Source organism: Tachyglossus aculeatus, chromosome 3, assembly GCF_015852505.1.
Source record: "Tachyglossus aculeatus isolate mTacAcu1 chromosome 3, mTacAcu1.pri, whole genome shotgun sequence".
Lineage (NCBI taxonomy): Eukaryota > Metazoa > Chordata > Mammalia > Monotremata > Tachyglossidae > Tachyglossus > Tachyglossus aculeatus.
In genome coordinates, this window is record NC_052068.1 from 34668552 (window position 1) to 34683486 (window position 14935).

At 44.9% G+C, this 14935-nt stretch overlaps 1 protein-coding gene across 1 annotated transcript in view; it reads left to right on the plus strand.

Moving 5' to 3' along the window:
* The first annotated feature begins 9010 nt into the window (after positions 1-9010).
* Positions 9011-14935, plus strand: part of LOC119925261 (heparan-alpha-glucosaminide N-acetyltransferase-like) — a 149864-nt gene continuing 143939 nt past the window's right edge. The window contains exons 1-4 of the mRNA XM_038743363.1: positions 9011-9057; positions 9107-9248; positions 12365-12486; positions 13073-13149. Coding sequence (XP_038599291.1) covers positions 9011-9057; positions 9107-9248; positions 12365-12486; positions 13073-13149 — 388 coding nt within the window. The remainder of the gene's footprint in view (positions 9058-9106; positions 9249-12364; positions 12487-13072; positions 13150-14935) is intronic.

Sequence of the window (14935 nt, forward strand, 5' to 3'; positions counted from 1 at the left end):
AAATCTGAAAAATTGCAGTGTCCTAGAGCAAAGCTAGGGTGACATCACATTTTAGCAAAACTATCCTACAAAGGTTTCATCTTTGAGACAAGGCCGTGTATCCTCACCGAAGTGCAGCTCAGTCATGGTACATAATAATAACAATAATAATAATAATTGTGGCATTTGTTAAGCACTTACTATGTGTTATGCACTGTTCTAAGCTCTGGGGTAGACACAAGCCAGTCGGGTTGGATACAGTCTCAGTCCCACATGGGGCTCATAGTCTCAATCACCATTTTATAGCTGAGGTAACTGAGGCACAGAGAAGTGAAATGACTTGCCCAAGGTCACGCAGTAGACAAGTGGCCGAGCCAGGATTAGAACCCAGGTCCTTCTGACTCTCAGGTGTGTGGTCTATCCTCTGGGCCACACTTCTTCTCACTTTATTAGACAATAAATAATTTGTTTTCTAATAGGATGCAACAATCTCTAAGTAAATCTTTCATACTTTGTTTGGCTCTTTGGGTTGATTGCTATATTTTCTTTCTCCATCCTGGAGCTTTCACTCAGTTATCATAGCCTAATAAATAGTAAGAACGAAATTTAGAGAGGAAGCTAACTCATCAATCAAGGCATATCTCCTCCAAGAGGTCTTCCCAGACTAAACCCCACTTTTCCTCTTCTCCCACTCCCTTCTGCATCTCCCTGACTTCCTCCCTTTGCTTTCCCCCCTCGCCCCACAGCACTTCTGTATGTATCTGTAATTGTATTTATTTATATTGATTTCCATCTCCCCCCTCTAATAATAATAATAATTGTGGAATTTGTACTAGGTGCCAGGCGCTGTACTAAATGCCGGGGTGAATACAAGCAAATCGGGTTGGATGCAGTCCCGGTCCCATGTGGGGCTGACAGTCTTAATCCCCATTTTACAGATGAGGTAATTGAAGCCCAGATAAGTGAAGTGACTTGCCCAGGGTCACACAGCTGACAAGTGGTGCAGCTGGGATTAGAACCCATGACCTTCTGACTCCCAGATTCAGGCTCTGCCCACTAAGCCAGGCCCAGACGCTATCCATTATCCACTTCGCTAGACTCACTGTAGGCAGGGATTGTCAATCTGCACAGAGTAAGCACTTAATAAATACGGTTGAATGAATGAATGAATCAATCAATTGATCAGTCTCATTTACTGAACGCTTAATGTGTGCAGAACTCTGTACTAAGCACTTGGGAGAGTACAGTTAACAGATTAACAGAATTGGAAAACAAGTACCCTGACCACAGCGTAATCACAGTCTAGAGGGGGAGACAGACGTTAAGAAAATAAATGAATTACGGTTATGTACTTAAGTGCTGTGGGGCTGAGGAAGGGGTGAATAAAGGGACACAAAAGGGAGTAGGAAAAGAGGAAATGAGGGCATAGTTTTGGAAGACCTCTTGGAGGAGATGTGCATTTAATAAGGCTTTGAAGGTGATGATGATGATGGTATTTGTTAAGCGCTTACTATATGCCAAGCATTGTTCTAAGCGCTGGGGGAGATACAAGGTTTTCAGGTTGTCCCATGTGGGGCTCGCAGTCTTAATCCCCATTTTACAGATGAGGTAACTGAGGCACAGAGAAGCGAAGTGACTTGCCCAAAGTCACGTGACTGTTGGATATGAAGAAGGAGGGAAGGGGGCGAGGGTTCAGCGGTGAGGTAGACTAGATCTGTTTACAGTGAGTAGGTGGCATTAGAGGAGCAAAATGGGAAGGCTGGATTCCAGTGGGGATTTATTGCAGTTTTCCTAGAAAATGAATAAAAGGACCAATGTGCTTCTGGAAGAGGACTTGCCCGAGCAATGAAAGCTTTTTGGATTTTTGACCCGCTTTCAATGAGGATATGCGTGTCTCTGTGTGTTTGTGTGGGTGTGTGTATGTGCAAGTGTGAATGTGATACAGGGAGACTGCCCATTTGGGGTATTTTATATCTGATAGGCCCTGAGGTCTTAAGCATTTTGTCTTCTTGGGGTTCATACATCAAGGCTCAACCAAAGAAATATCGTATGCTCGGTGATCTCTTCGATCTGTCCTAATTACTCCTTGGGCTTTCCCCCTGTGCGGAAAAGATGGATGGAGTGTTCAGTGGTTCATGGAATTGGAAATACCCATATTGGATGACTTAGCCCTGTCAGGATAAATGACGTCTGTTTCTCCAGCCCCAAATTCTCAAAGGCAGAAACTTAGAGGAAGATCGTGAGGAAAAGTCTCAGAGCCAAATCTTCAGTGACAGCCACATGCAGGCTGTTTGGGAATTTAGTTTCTGTGAGTCATCTTAATGCATCCTTGATTTTCTGAAGGGTTTTCCTTTAAGCAATTTAGGGCACTGGTGAAGCTGACCATACCCTAGATGGGCTGTTACATTTGTTATTTGATTTGCCTCCATCCCCCTCCGCTTCTCTCTCTCATTTCTCCGGGGCTCTTCTTCAGAGGAGAACATTATTTTTGAATCTTATGAAGTAATTACGTTTTGGAGAAATGGTTTCAGTAAGGAGGCAGTGTGCCTTGGACCTAATGGATAAAGTGTCCATGCATATTAAGGGAGATGTTCTTTTTTTGCTGAGTACAGTATGTTCTCCTGTGGGAAAAAAAATAAGATATCATCACTCTCTCAAGGCTGTTCAATTTCAAAATCCATTATTCTGCCATTTTAGAACATGGATGTCATGAGAGAAAATCAGGCAGGGCAGTCTATTGGAAGGAAGGATGAGGAAAGGAGAGTAGACGGGAAAATGCAGCTCTCTTCTTGAGTCTGGGCACGTGTTTCCATGATTCCAAAACACATCTTAGTGTTCTACAGGAGAAGCTCCACACTGAGAAGGCAGTGTGGCTCAATGGAAAGAGCCCGGGCTTGGGAGTCAGAGGTCATGGGTTCAAATCCCTACTCTGCCAATTGTCAGCTGTGTGACCTTGGGCAAGTCACTTAACTTCTCTGTGCCTCAGTGACCTCATCTGTAAAATGGGGATTAAGACTGTGAGCCCCCCGCGGGACTATCTGATCACCTTATATCCTCCCCAGCACTTAGCACAGTGCTTGCACATAGTAAGCACTTAACAAATGCTATTATTAATCAATCAATCATATTTATTGAGCACTTTGTGCAGAGCACTGTACTAAGCGCTTGGGAATTATTATTATTATTATTATTATTATTATTATTATTATTATTATGCCCTTACTATGTGCCAGGTACTGTTCTAAGCCCTGGAGTAGATACAAAGTAATCCGGTTGGACAGAATCCATTTCTCGTATGGGGCTCACAGTCTTAAGCCCTATTTTACAGATGAGGTACCTGAGGCACAGATAAATTAAGTGACTTGCCCAAGATCACACAGCAGATAAGTGGAGAGATTATAACCCAGGTCTTTCTCACTCCCAGGCTCATGCTCTAGCCACTAGACCACACTGCTTCTCTGAGGAGGCAGTACGGAGGCTCTGATCAAGTTAGAGGACGGTGGTACACGCTGGGCTACACTGGTGGAGGTTTGGAGTGGACAACGACCCTGAGCCTTCTGTAGGCCCCTTATTGTAGACTGTGAGCCCGCTGTTGGGTAGGGACTGTCTCTATATGTTGCCAACTTGTACTTCCCAAGTGCTTAGTACAGTGCTCTGCACACGGTAAGCGCTCAATGAATACGATTGACTGAATGAATGAATGCATTGTAGAGCTCTGGCAAATTTTGGGAGAGAGCTGAGCTGGGGAGGTCCTTAATAAGGAGCTGTAGCATGGTCAGGAACTGTTGGAGCCAAAATTACATGGGGCTGGAAGTAGAGGAGCTCTTAACCCTTAAACTCTCCTCTTCCTATTTCTCCTCTCCTCCCTTGCCTCCTTCTCCAACTCTTAATTGTCTCTGCCTGTCATAGCTGCACTTGACAATGGGAGAGAGCCCTCCCAGACTTGACAGTTCATAGCATTTACCACTCTGGGCTGGACATTTATTGATGATGATGATGATGGCGGTATTTGTTAAACGCTTACTATCTGCCAGGCACTGTTCTAAGCGCTTTGTTTCAAGCGCCTGCCACAAGTCACCCTTCTGGGTCCTCTTCTCTTTTCACTCTACACTCAATATTTGCTCATGTGACTTCAGCTCCCACTTTTATACAAATGATTCCAAAATAGACCTCTCTTTACCAAACCTATGTTTCTGCATTAACTCTTGCTTCCAGGACATCCGCACTTAAATGTCACCCCAGCTTCCCTCAGTAGTGGCACTGCTGTCCATAGAAATCAATCAATCAATCAATCATATTTATTGAGTGCTTACTGTTTGCAGAGCACTGTACTAAGCGCTTGGGAAGTACAAGTTGACAACATATAGAGACGGTCCCTACCCAAACAGTGGGCTCACAGTCTAGAAGGGGGAGACAGAGAACAAAACCAAACATATTAACAAAATAAAATAAATAGAATAGATATGTGCAAGTAAAATAAATAAATAGAGTAATAAATATGTACAAACATATATACATATATACAGGTGCTGTGGGGAAGGGAAGGAGGTAAGACGGGGAGATGGAGGGGGGACGAGGGGGAGAGGAAGGAGGGGGCTCAGTCTGGGAAGGCCTCCTGGAGGAGGTGAGCTCTCAGTAGGGCCTTGAAGGGAGGAAGAGAGCTAGAGGAATACAGATGCTCTTCCAGCAATTAAACCTTTGCGTTTGCATATTCTATTTTATTTCTATCCTCAGCACATATGCGTATGTGCAGTTTTATTTGGTTTTTCATTTGAATATTCAACTATTCTGCTACTTCATCCTGATATACTGAACTACTATCTGTTTTCTCTTCTTACACTATTTGTAAGAAGGGGTGTGACTCCCCCTGGAGAGTGTCAACTCCTGGAGAACAGACAGCATGTGCTTTGCTTTCGCCCTATTCTTCTAAAGAGCTTGTGCGGTAGTGGTAGCATTAGTAATAGTGTTTATTAAGCATTTATTGTGTGCAGAGCACTGCACTAAGCACTGGGAAAGCATAGACTGGTGGGAATTCGACACAGATTCATCCAGCACTTAGAACAGTGCTTTGCACATAGTAAGCACTTAATAAATGCCCTTATTATTATTATTATTATTCAATCGTATTTATTGAGCACTTACTGTGTGCAGAGCACTGTACTAAGCACTTGGGAAGTACAAGTCGGCAACATATCAATCAATCAATCAATCATATTTATTGAGCGCTTACTGTGTGCAGAGCACTGTACTAAGCACTTGGGAAGTACAAGTTGGCAACATGTAGAGACGGTCCCTACCCAACAGTGGGCTCACAGTCTAGAAGGGGGAGACAGACAACAAAACAAAACATGTAGGCAGGTGTCAAAATCGTCAGAACAAACAGATCTTGTCTCTCACGAGCCTCACAATCTATGACTACAGGTAGTAGAGAAGACTGAAGACAGACATAAGAGTAGAAACAACAGAACAATAAAACAACATAAGAGAAAGGACAAATACACAATATACGAAGTGAAAAGTCCATAGGGAGTTGAGGCTAAAGGAGCAGAATTTCAGGTTCCTCGTGTTTCTGTGTACATGGTACGCCCAAAGCCACAGCAGAATTTACCACAGCCACTAGCTTTCCTGACGTTATACAAGGCCCAAGACTGAAGGTGAGGTCCACTTTTCCACTGGGGTGGTGGAAAGTCTGATGGAACGGGGTTTCCTTCCTTCTTCTCCCCCTCGTCATTCCCCCCATCTTACCTCCTTCCCTTCCCCACAGCACCTATATATATGTATATATGTTTGTACATGTTTGTTACTCTATTTATTTATTCCCAGACTGAGCCCCTTCCTTCCTCTCCCCCTCGTCCCCCTCTCCACCCCCCATCTTACTGCCTTCCCTTCCCCACAGCACCTGTATATATGTATATATATACATATGTATATATATGTATATACGTTTGTACATATTTGTTACTCTATTTATTTATTTATTTATTTATTTTACTCATACATATGTATTCTATTTATTTTATTTTGTTAGTATGTTTGGTTTTGTTCTCTGTCTCCCCCTTTTAGACTGTGAGCCCACTGTTGGGTAGGGACTGTCTCTATATGTTGCCAACTTGTACTTCCCAAGCGTTTAGTGCAGTGCTCTGCACACAGTAAGCGCTCAATAAATACGATTGATGATGATGATGATGATGATATTTATTACTCTATTTATTTATTTATTTTACTTGTACATATCTATTCTATTTATTTTATTTTTTAGTATGTTTGATTTTGTTCTCTGTCTCCCCCTTCTAGACTGTGAGCTCACTGGCCCACTGTTGGGTAGGGACCGTCTCTATATGTTGCCAACTTGTACTTCCCAAGCGCTTAGTACAGTGTTCTGCACACAGTAAGTGCTCAGTAAATACGATTGATTGATTGATTGATTGATTGGTGTAGGGGCACTACTTCCCTAGGAGGCAGCCTGGCTGAGCACAGAGCATACCAGGGGCCCTGGGTAGTGGGGAGGAAAGGAAGTTTGCATGTTGCATGGCTGCCCATCTTACCTCTTGCATGGCTGCCCATCTTACCTCCTTCCCTTCCCCACAGCACCTGTATATATGTATATATATTTGTACATATTTTTTACTCTATTTACTTATTTATTTATTTTATTTGTACATATCTATTCTATTTATTTTATTTTGTTAGTACGTTTGGTTTTGTTCTCTGTCTCCCCCTTTTAGACTGTGAGCCCACTGTTGGGTAGGGACTGTCTCTATATGTTGCCAATTTGTACTTCCCAAGCACTTAGTACAGTGCTCTGCACATAGTAAGCGCTCAATAAATACGATTGATAATGATGATGCAGTGGAGGGAGGCCGTAGGGTCTAATCCCGGCTCTACCACATGTCTGCTGTGTGACCTTGGGCTACTCACTTAACTAGCATGGCAGAGTGGATAGAGCCTGGACCTGGAACTCAGAAGGTCATGGGTTCTAATCCCAGCTCTGCCCCTTCATTCAGTCATATTTATTGAGCACTCACTGTGTGCAGAGCACTGTACTAAGCGCTTGGGGAGTTCAAGTCGACAACATATAGAGACGGTCCCTACTCACCAATGGGCTCACAGTCTAGAAGGGGGAGGCAGACAACAAAACAAAACATGTAAACAGGTGTCAAAACCAACGGAATAAGTAGAATTACAGCTATATGCCCATCATTAACAAAATAAATAAAATAGTAAATATGTACAAGTAAAATAAATTTTATTTTATTTTGTTAATATGTTTTGTTTTGTTCTCTGTCTCTCCCTTCTAGACTGTGAGCCCACTGTTGGGTAGGGACTGTCTCTATACGTTGCCAACTTGTACTTCCCAAGCGTTTAGTACAGTGCTCTGCACACAGTAAGCGCTCAATAAATATGATTGGATGAATGAATGAATTAATAAATAGAATAATAAATCTGTACAAATGTATACAAGTGCTGTGGGGAGGGGAAGGGGGTGGGGGGGATGGGGAGGAGGAGAGGAAAAAGGGGGCTCTGTCTAGGAAGGCCTCCTGGAGGAGGTGAGCTCTCTGTAGGGCTTTGAAGGGAGGAAGAGAGCTAGTTTGGCGGATGTGGGGAGGGAGGGCATTCCAGGCTAGAGGAAGGACGTGGGCCGGGTGTCGACGGCGGGACAGGCGAGAATGAGGCATAGTGAGGAGGTTAGTGGCAGAGGAGCGGAGGGTGCGGGCTGGGCTGGAGAAGGAGAGAAGGGAGGTGAGGTAGGAGGGGGCGAGGGGATGGACAGCCTTGAAGCTGAGAGTGAGGAGTCTTTGCTTGATTCGTAGGTTGACAGGCAATCACTGGAGATACTGAGGAGGGGAGTGACATGCCCAGAGCGTTTCTGTACAAAGATAATCCGGGTAACAGAGTGAAGTATAGACTGAAGCAGGGAGAGAAAGGAGGAAGGATCAAATCAGAAAGAAACAGAGAGGTGGCTGATGCAGTAATCCAGTTGGATGCAACTTGTCTGCAGTGTGACCTTGGGCAAATCACTTCACTTCTCTGTGTCTCAGTTACCTCATCTGTAAAATGGGGATTGAGACTATGAGCCCCACATTGGACAGGGACTGTGTCCAACCTGATTACCTTGTATCTGCTTAGAACAGTGCTTGGCACATAGTAAGTGCTAAACAAGTACCATAGTTATTGTTATTATTAGGCCAAGAATGCACAGAGAAGCTGCAGTTACCAGATGTTTGGCTCCGCCGTGTTGAAGAGGGGTACTTTGCACTCAGGAGACAATCGATAGATACCACTCATTGATTGATCTGAACAGTGGCGAATGTCTATAATACAGAATTGTGGAGAAGGACAACCTTCAGAAATAACTGGAGCCACTTGGAGAACTGCAAAGGCCAAGAGCAAAACTTGTTGCTCAGGGTGGGGACAACTTTTAAGAGGAAAATTTCTTCAAAGGGAAGATAATAAAGCTATGTGGCTGGCTGGGAAGTGTTCTGGCTTGCGAAGTGGGAAAATTTTTCAACAGAAGGACCTGGGTTGAGATTTCTTTTTTTTTCAATTAGAGAATGGTGCTGATAGCTGTCCTTCCTAATTAATCAATACTACTGAAAGAAAGAAGCATTTCCTAGGCTGTCACTGCTGCTAGAGATGGTTCCCCCCGGCCACCCCCTCTCCCCAGCCGGTGAATTAATTTATACCATCTATTTTCCCGATTCTGACCAAAGGTTGTCAGATTTCCTTAGCCCACTTATCGATCGGTAATCTAACCTTCCATTTCCTGCACGGGCTATTAAGTGGAATAAAATTCATAATGACTGCTCTCCTGAGCAGCCGTGCACCTGTGCACTCTTGAGGGGTCACTGGGGAAAGAGGCCGGGCAAGCTTCTCGAGAAGCCGCTCCGGGCCCCGGGAACCCTCATTGTTTAATTAACTCTGGCAACGGGGCTGAATGGGACATATCGTTATTTACAGTCCTCACTGTCCCAAAGACAGACCTTCCTCCTGTGCCCATTAAAGTTAAAATGCTATCCCCGCTGCTGCCTGGATGAAGGAATATTTATCCAAGAACAATAACGCGGGGCAAGCCTTAAGGTAAAACTAATTAATCTCTTCTGCCTCTGTTGGATTTATCTGATGCTAGAAGCAATACGCCGTGTGCTCCTGAGCAGATGAAAGCAGATCTGGGACTGATGCCTCGGTCCCCAACAATAAGGGCAGAACGATCAATTTCCGCTCTTGAGACCGTGCGCTCTTTGCCGAGCGTGCTGGTTCATTATGAGCGGGTTATTTTGTTTATGCAGATGCTGAGAAGCCGAGGTTGCATTTGCTCAGCAGTCCAGCCTGCGGGGATCCAGTGATCATGAGAAGCAGCGTGGCCTAGAGGATAGAGAATGGGCTTGGGAGTCAAAAGCACCTGTGTTCCAATCCTGGCTCTGTCCCGTGTCTGCTGTGTGGCCTTGGGCAAGTCGCTTCACTTCTCTGTGCCTCGGTTACCTCATCCGTAAAATGGGGATGAAGACTGTGAGCTCCGTGTGGGACTATGTCCAACCCGATTACCTCGTTTCTATCCCAGGGCTTAGTACCGTGACTGGCTCCTAGTAAGTGCTGAACAAATACCACAATCCAACCCCTGGCCCACATCCTACCTCTGGCCTGGAATGCCGTCCCTCCTCAAATCCTCCAGATTCATTCATTCATTCAATCGTATTTATTCAGCGCTTACTGTGTGCAGAGCACTGTATTAAGCACTTGGGAAGTACAAGTTGGCAACATACAGAGACGGTCCCTACCCAACAGTGGGCTCACAGTCTAGAAGATTCAGATGATCACACTTCCCCCTGCAGAGCCCTACTGAAGGCTCACCTCCTCTAAGAGGCCTTCCCAGACTAAACCCCATTTTTACTCAGCTTCCCTTCCTTCCACGTCACCGCGACTCATTCTCTCTGCACTCCCCCCACCCCACAGCACTTATGCATACATGTATAAATCTGTAATTCTATTTATTTATATTGATGCCTATTTACTTGTATTGATGTCTGTCTCCCCCCCACCCGTCTAGACTGTGAGCCCGTTACGGGCAGGGATTGTCTCTCTTCACTGCTGCAGTGTACTTTCCAAGAACTTAGTACAGTGCTCTACACACAGTAGGCGCTCAATAAATACGATTGATTGAATGAATCATCATCAACCTTGGCAGAGGGCCTGGAGAATGAAACTCACGCTAATTAGCAAGATCTTCCGGAGCTGTGTCCGAGAAGGTGGCTCCATCCATATACAGAGACCACTGCTTTGATAATGATGATGTGGAGAACCTTTGCCAAGCTCAGGGAAATGAACTCCTAGGAAGTAGTTTATTGGAAAGAACACAGGAGTAGGAGTCAGGAGACCTGGATTCTAATCCCAGCTCTGCTGTCTGTCTGCCATGTGACCTGGGGAAATTCATTTAATTTCTCTTTGTCTCAGTTTCCTCATCGATAAAACACATTCTCTTTCCCTCTTAGACTATGAGTTCTGTTTGGGACGGGAACTGTAGCCGATCTGCTTAAATTGTGTCTACCCCAGTGCTTAATAAAGTGTTTGGCACATAGGAAGCACTTAACAGATATCACAGTACTTTTGGATTATAGCCACAAGTAGCCTTTTATTGAAAGTTCAGCTTTTCCAGCTAATTTAAGCGCCAGTTGTGGATAAAAAGGATTTTCACTTGTTACTTAAGTGCCTGACTGTAAGGGAAGGGAAAAATGAATTCATTCTCTCCACCCATGGACTCCATTGTCAATTCATTATTCAATCGTATTTTTTGAGCACTTACTGTGTGCAGAGCACTGTACTAAGCTCTTGGGAACTACAAGTTGGCCAAATATAGAGACGGTCCCAACCCAACAACGGGCTCACAGTCTAGAAGAATAATGATAGTGTTTGTTAAGCGCTTACTATGTGCCAAGCACTGTTCTAAGCACTGGAGGGGGGATACAAGATCATCAGATTGTCCCACGGGGGGCTCATGGTCTTCATCCCCATTTTACAGATGAGGGAACTTGAGGCCCAGAGTAGTGAAGTGACTTTCCCAAAGTCACACAGCTGACAAGTGGTGGAGCTGGGATTAGAACCCACGACCTCTACCTCCCAAGCCCGGGCTTTTCCACTGAGCCACGCTGCTTCTGGGTTATAATAATAATAATGATGGCATTTATTAAGTGCTTACTATGTGCAAAGCACTGTTCTAAGCACTCGGGAGGTTACAAGGTGATCAGGTTGTCCCATGTGGGGCTCACAGTCTTAATCCCCATTTTACAGATGAGGTAACTAAAGCACAGAGAAGTTAAGTGACTTGCCCAAAGTCACACAGCTGACAGTTGGTGGAGCTGGGATTTGAACCCATGACCTCTGACTCCAAAGCCCGGCCTCTTTCCACTGAGCCATGCTGCTTCTCTAATGTTTTGTTAATAGATCTCGATCCATGGGAACTTCCTTGCTGTTTGACAGAGTGATATTTAGATAATAAAAATAATGGTACTTGTTAAGTGTTTTCTATGTGCCAAGCACTGTTCTAAGCCTGGGGTAGATACAAGGTAATCGGGTTGGAAACAGTCCCGGTCCCACATGGAGCTCACAATCTTAATCCCCATTTTCCAGATGAGGTAACTGAGTCCCCGGGAAATTTAAGTGATTGGCCCAAGGCCACACAACAGGCATGCGGTGAAGCAGAGATTAGAATCCAGGTCCTTTTGACTCTCAGGCCAACGATCTATCCTCAATAATAGCAATAATGATGGCATTTATTAAGCACTTATTATGTGCAAAGCACTGTTCTAAGTGCTGGGGAGGTTACAAGGTGATCATGTTGCCCCACGGGGGGCTCACAGTCTTAATCCCCATTTTACAGACGAGGTAACTGAGGCACAGAGAAGTGAAGTGACTTGCCCAAAGTCACACAGCTGACAATTGGCGGAGCCGGGATTCGAACCCTTGAATTCTGACTCCAAAGCCCGGGCTCTTTCCACTGAGCCACGCAGCCACGCTGCTTGGAGTCAGAAGTAGGAACCACCAAGGAAGTGAGTATTCCTCCTGGATTGAGCCCAAATGGCCCTGAGGCTGAAGACAAGAAGGACCACTTACTCAATGAGTCAATTAATCAATGGTATTTATTGAGCACTTACTGCGTACAGGGCAATCAATCAATCAGTCATATTTATTGAGCGCTTACTGTGTGCAGAGCACTGTACTAAGCACTTGGGAAGTACAAGTTGGCAACATATAGAGATGGTCCCTACCCAACAGTGGGGCACTGTTGGGAAATTACAACACAACAGAATCGGTAGGCACATTCCCTGCCCACAACGAGCTTATAGTCTAGAGGGATGAGTTCTCATTTCTGCCTCTCCTCTTCTCTTTACAGATTGGCTTTCTTCATTTCAGAGGGGAGAGGGCCTGGAGGTTTGAGGGAAACCAGGAGGAAAACATCCCCATGAAACGTTACGTGCTGGTTTCTGGGACAGAAAGCAGAATGACATTGGTTCTGTGGCTGGGCAGTAAGCTGAAGTCTACCAAGTCTATTATATCGCACCTCCCAAATGCTTAGTACAGTGCCCTGCACACAGTAAGGGCTCAATAAATACCATTGATTAATTGATTTTCAATCTGACACCCTGCTCGCAGCACGGTGTAGTGGATAGAGCACGGGCCTGGGAATCACATGAGTTCTAATCCTGGCTCTGCCACTTTTCTGCTGTGTGATCTAGGGTGAGTCACTTCACTTCTCTGGGCCTCAGTTTACTTCATCTGTAAAATGGGAAGTGAGACTGTGAGCCCCACATGGGACGGAGACTGTGTCCAACCGGATTTGCTTGTACCCACCCCAGTGCTTAGTACAGTGCCTGGCACATGGTAAGCACTTAACAAATACAATAATAATAATGATAATAATAATTCACTCCCTCTGCCTCAGTTTCCTCATTTTTAAAGTGGGGATGGAGGTATCTTTCTGATCTCATAAAGAGAGGATGTGTGGAAGACGGTAGAAACCAAACAAGTAACTCCCTTGCCCAATCTGGAGAGTTCTGGAATTGCTTAATAATGATTTTCAAATTCCCCATTTGTTTTGCAGCTTGTCTCTGACCCTCATGGTTTTTGTTAACTACGGTGGCGGCGGCTACTGGTTCTTCGAACATGCTCCGTGGAACGGTACGGTACAATTTTCCTCTCCCTGCTTCAGTCGGAGCCTTTTAAGCAAATCAGCAATGTAATTATTGATCTCTAAGAGAAAAGGAATTAATACGGCCTCCCATATCCTCTGTAGGCAAGAGTATTTAACAATGAACTCTGCTTAAACTTCATAAGAGCCTCTTCAGCAAATCAGCAGAAAAATATTGATCTTAAAATAAGCATGTGAATGCTAATTGTATTTCGTCTTTCCACCGGAGGACCATTACTTTATTTAGCTGGAGTTCTCTCTTTAATTTTATGGTCTCAGTGTTGTCTACCAGGATCGTTTCCTCTGTCTTTAAGCAAGGACTGAAACGGCCGGGTTCTGCTGATCCTTCTTTTTCGGAGCGAGTAGCATATGGACCCTGGAGAGCTCCAGGAGCTTTTAAGAGCGTCTTCTCCCGGCCCTCACCCAGGCTAAACCGTAATGGACAGTTCTCACTGGAGACGTCTCTCTCTAAATGGATGCGGGTGAAGATGAGGTACCTGCCCAGAACGTACACTCAGACACTTCACTCCATCCACCGCCGGCATTATTGCCGATACATTGTCATTCTAAGCATGTTTGCAGTCTCTGGACCTTGCGGGTGATTTTTCCACCCCGCAGCTGCCAAAAATACAGGATAATAATAATAATGGCATTTATTAAGCGCTTACTATGTTCAAAGCACCGTTCTAAGCGCTGGGGAGGTTACAAGGTGATCAGGTTGTCCCACGGGGGGCTCACAGTCTTAATCCCCGTTTTACAGATGAGGGAACTGCGGCACAAAGAAGTGAAGTGACTTGCCCAAAGTCACACAGCTGACAAGTGGCGGAGCCGGGATTTGAACCCATGACCTCTGACTCCAAAGCCTGTGCTCTTTCCACTGAGTTACACTGCTTCTAAGTAGTTCTAAGCAAGTTTGCAGTCTCTGGACCTTGCGGGTGATTTTTCCACCCTGCAGCTGCCAAAAATACAAGATAATAATAATAATAATAATGGCATTTATTAAGCACTTACTATGTCAAAGCACTGTTCTAAGTGCTAGGGAGGTTACAAGGTGATCAGGTTGTCCCATGGGGGGCTCTTAATCCCCATTTTACAGATGAGGGAACTGAGGCACAGAGAAGTTAAGTGACTTGTCACACAGCTGACAAGTAGTGGAGCCAGGATTTGAACCCATGACCTCTAACTCCAAAGCCCGTGCTCTTTCCACTGAGCCACGCTGCTTCTAAGTAATAATAATAATTATAATAATGATGACATTTATTAAGCACTTACTATGTGCAAAGCACTGTTCGAAGCGCTGGGGAGGTTACAAGGTGATCAGGTTGCCCCACAGAGGGCTCACAGTCTTAATCCCCATTTTACAGATGAGGGAACTGAGGCCCAGAGAAGTGAAGTGACTTGCCCAAAGTCACACAGCTGACAATTGGCAGAGCCAGGAATCGAACCCATGACCTCTGACTCCAAAGCCCGTGCTCTTTCCACTGAGCCACGCTGCTTCTAAGTAATAATAATAATAATAATAATGGCATTTATTAAGCGCTTACTATGCTCAAAGCACTGTTCTAAGCGCTGGGAAGTTTACAAGGTGATCAGGTTGTCCCACATGGGGCTCACGGTCTTAATCCCCATTTTACAGATGAGGGAATTGAGGCACAGAGAAGTGAAGTGACTTGCCCAAAGTCACACAGCTGACAAGTGGCAGAGCCGGGATTTGAACCCATGACCTCTGACTCCAAAGCCCGGGCTCTTTCCACTAGGCCACGCTGCTTCTCCGGA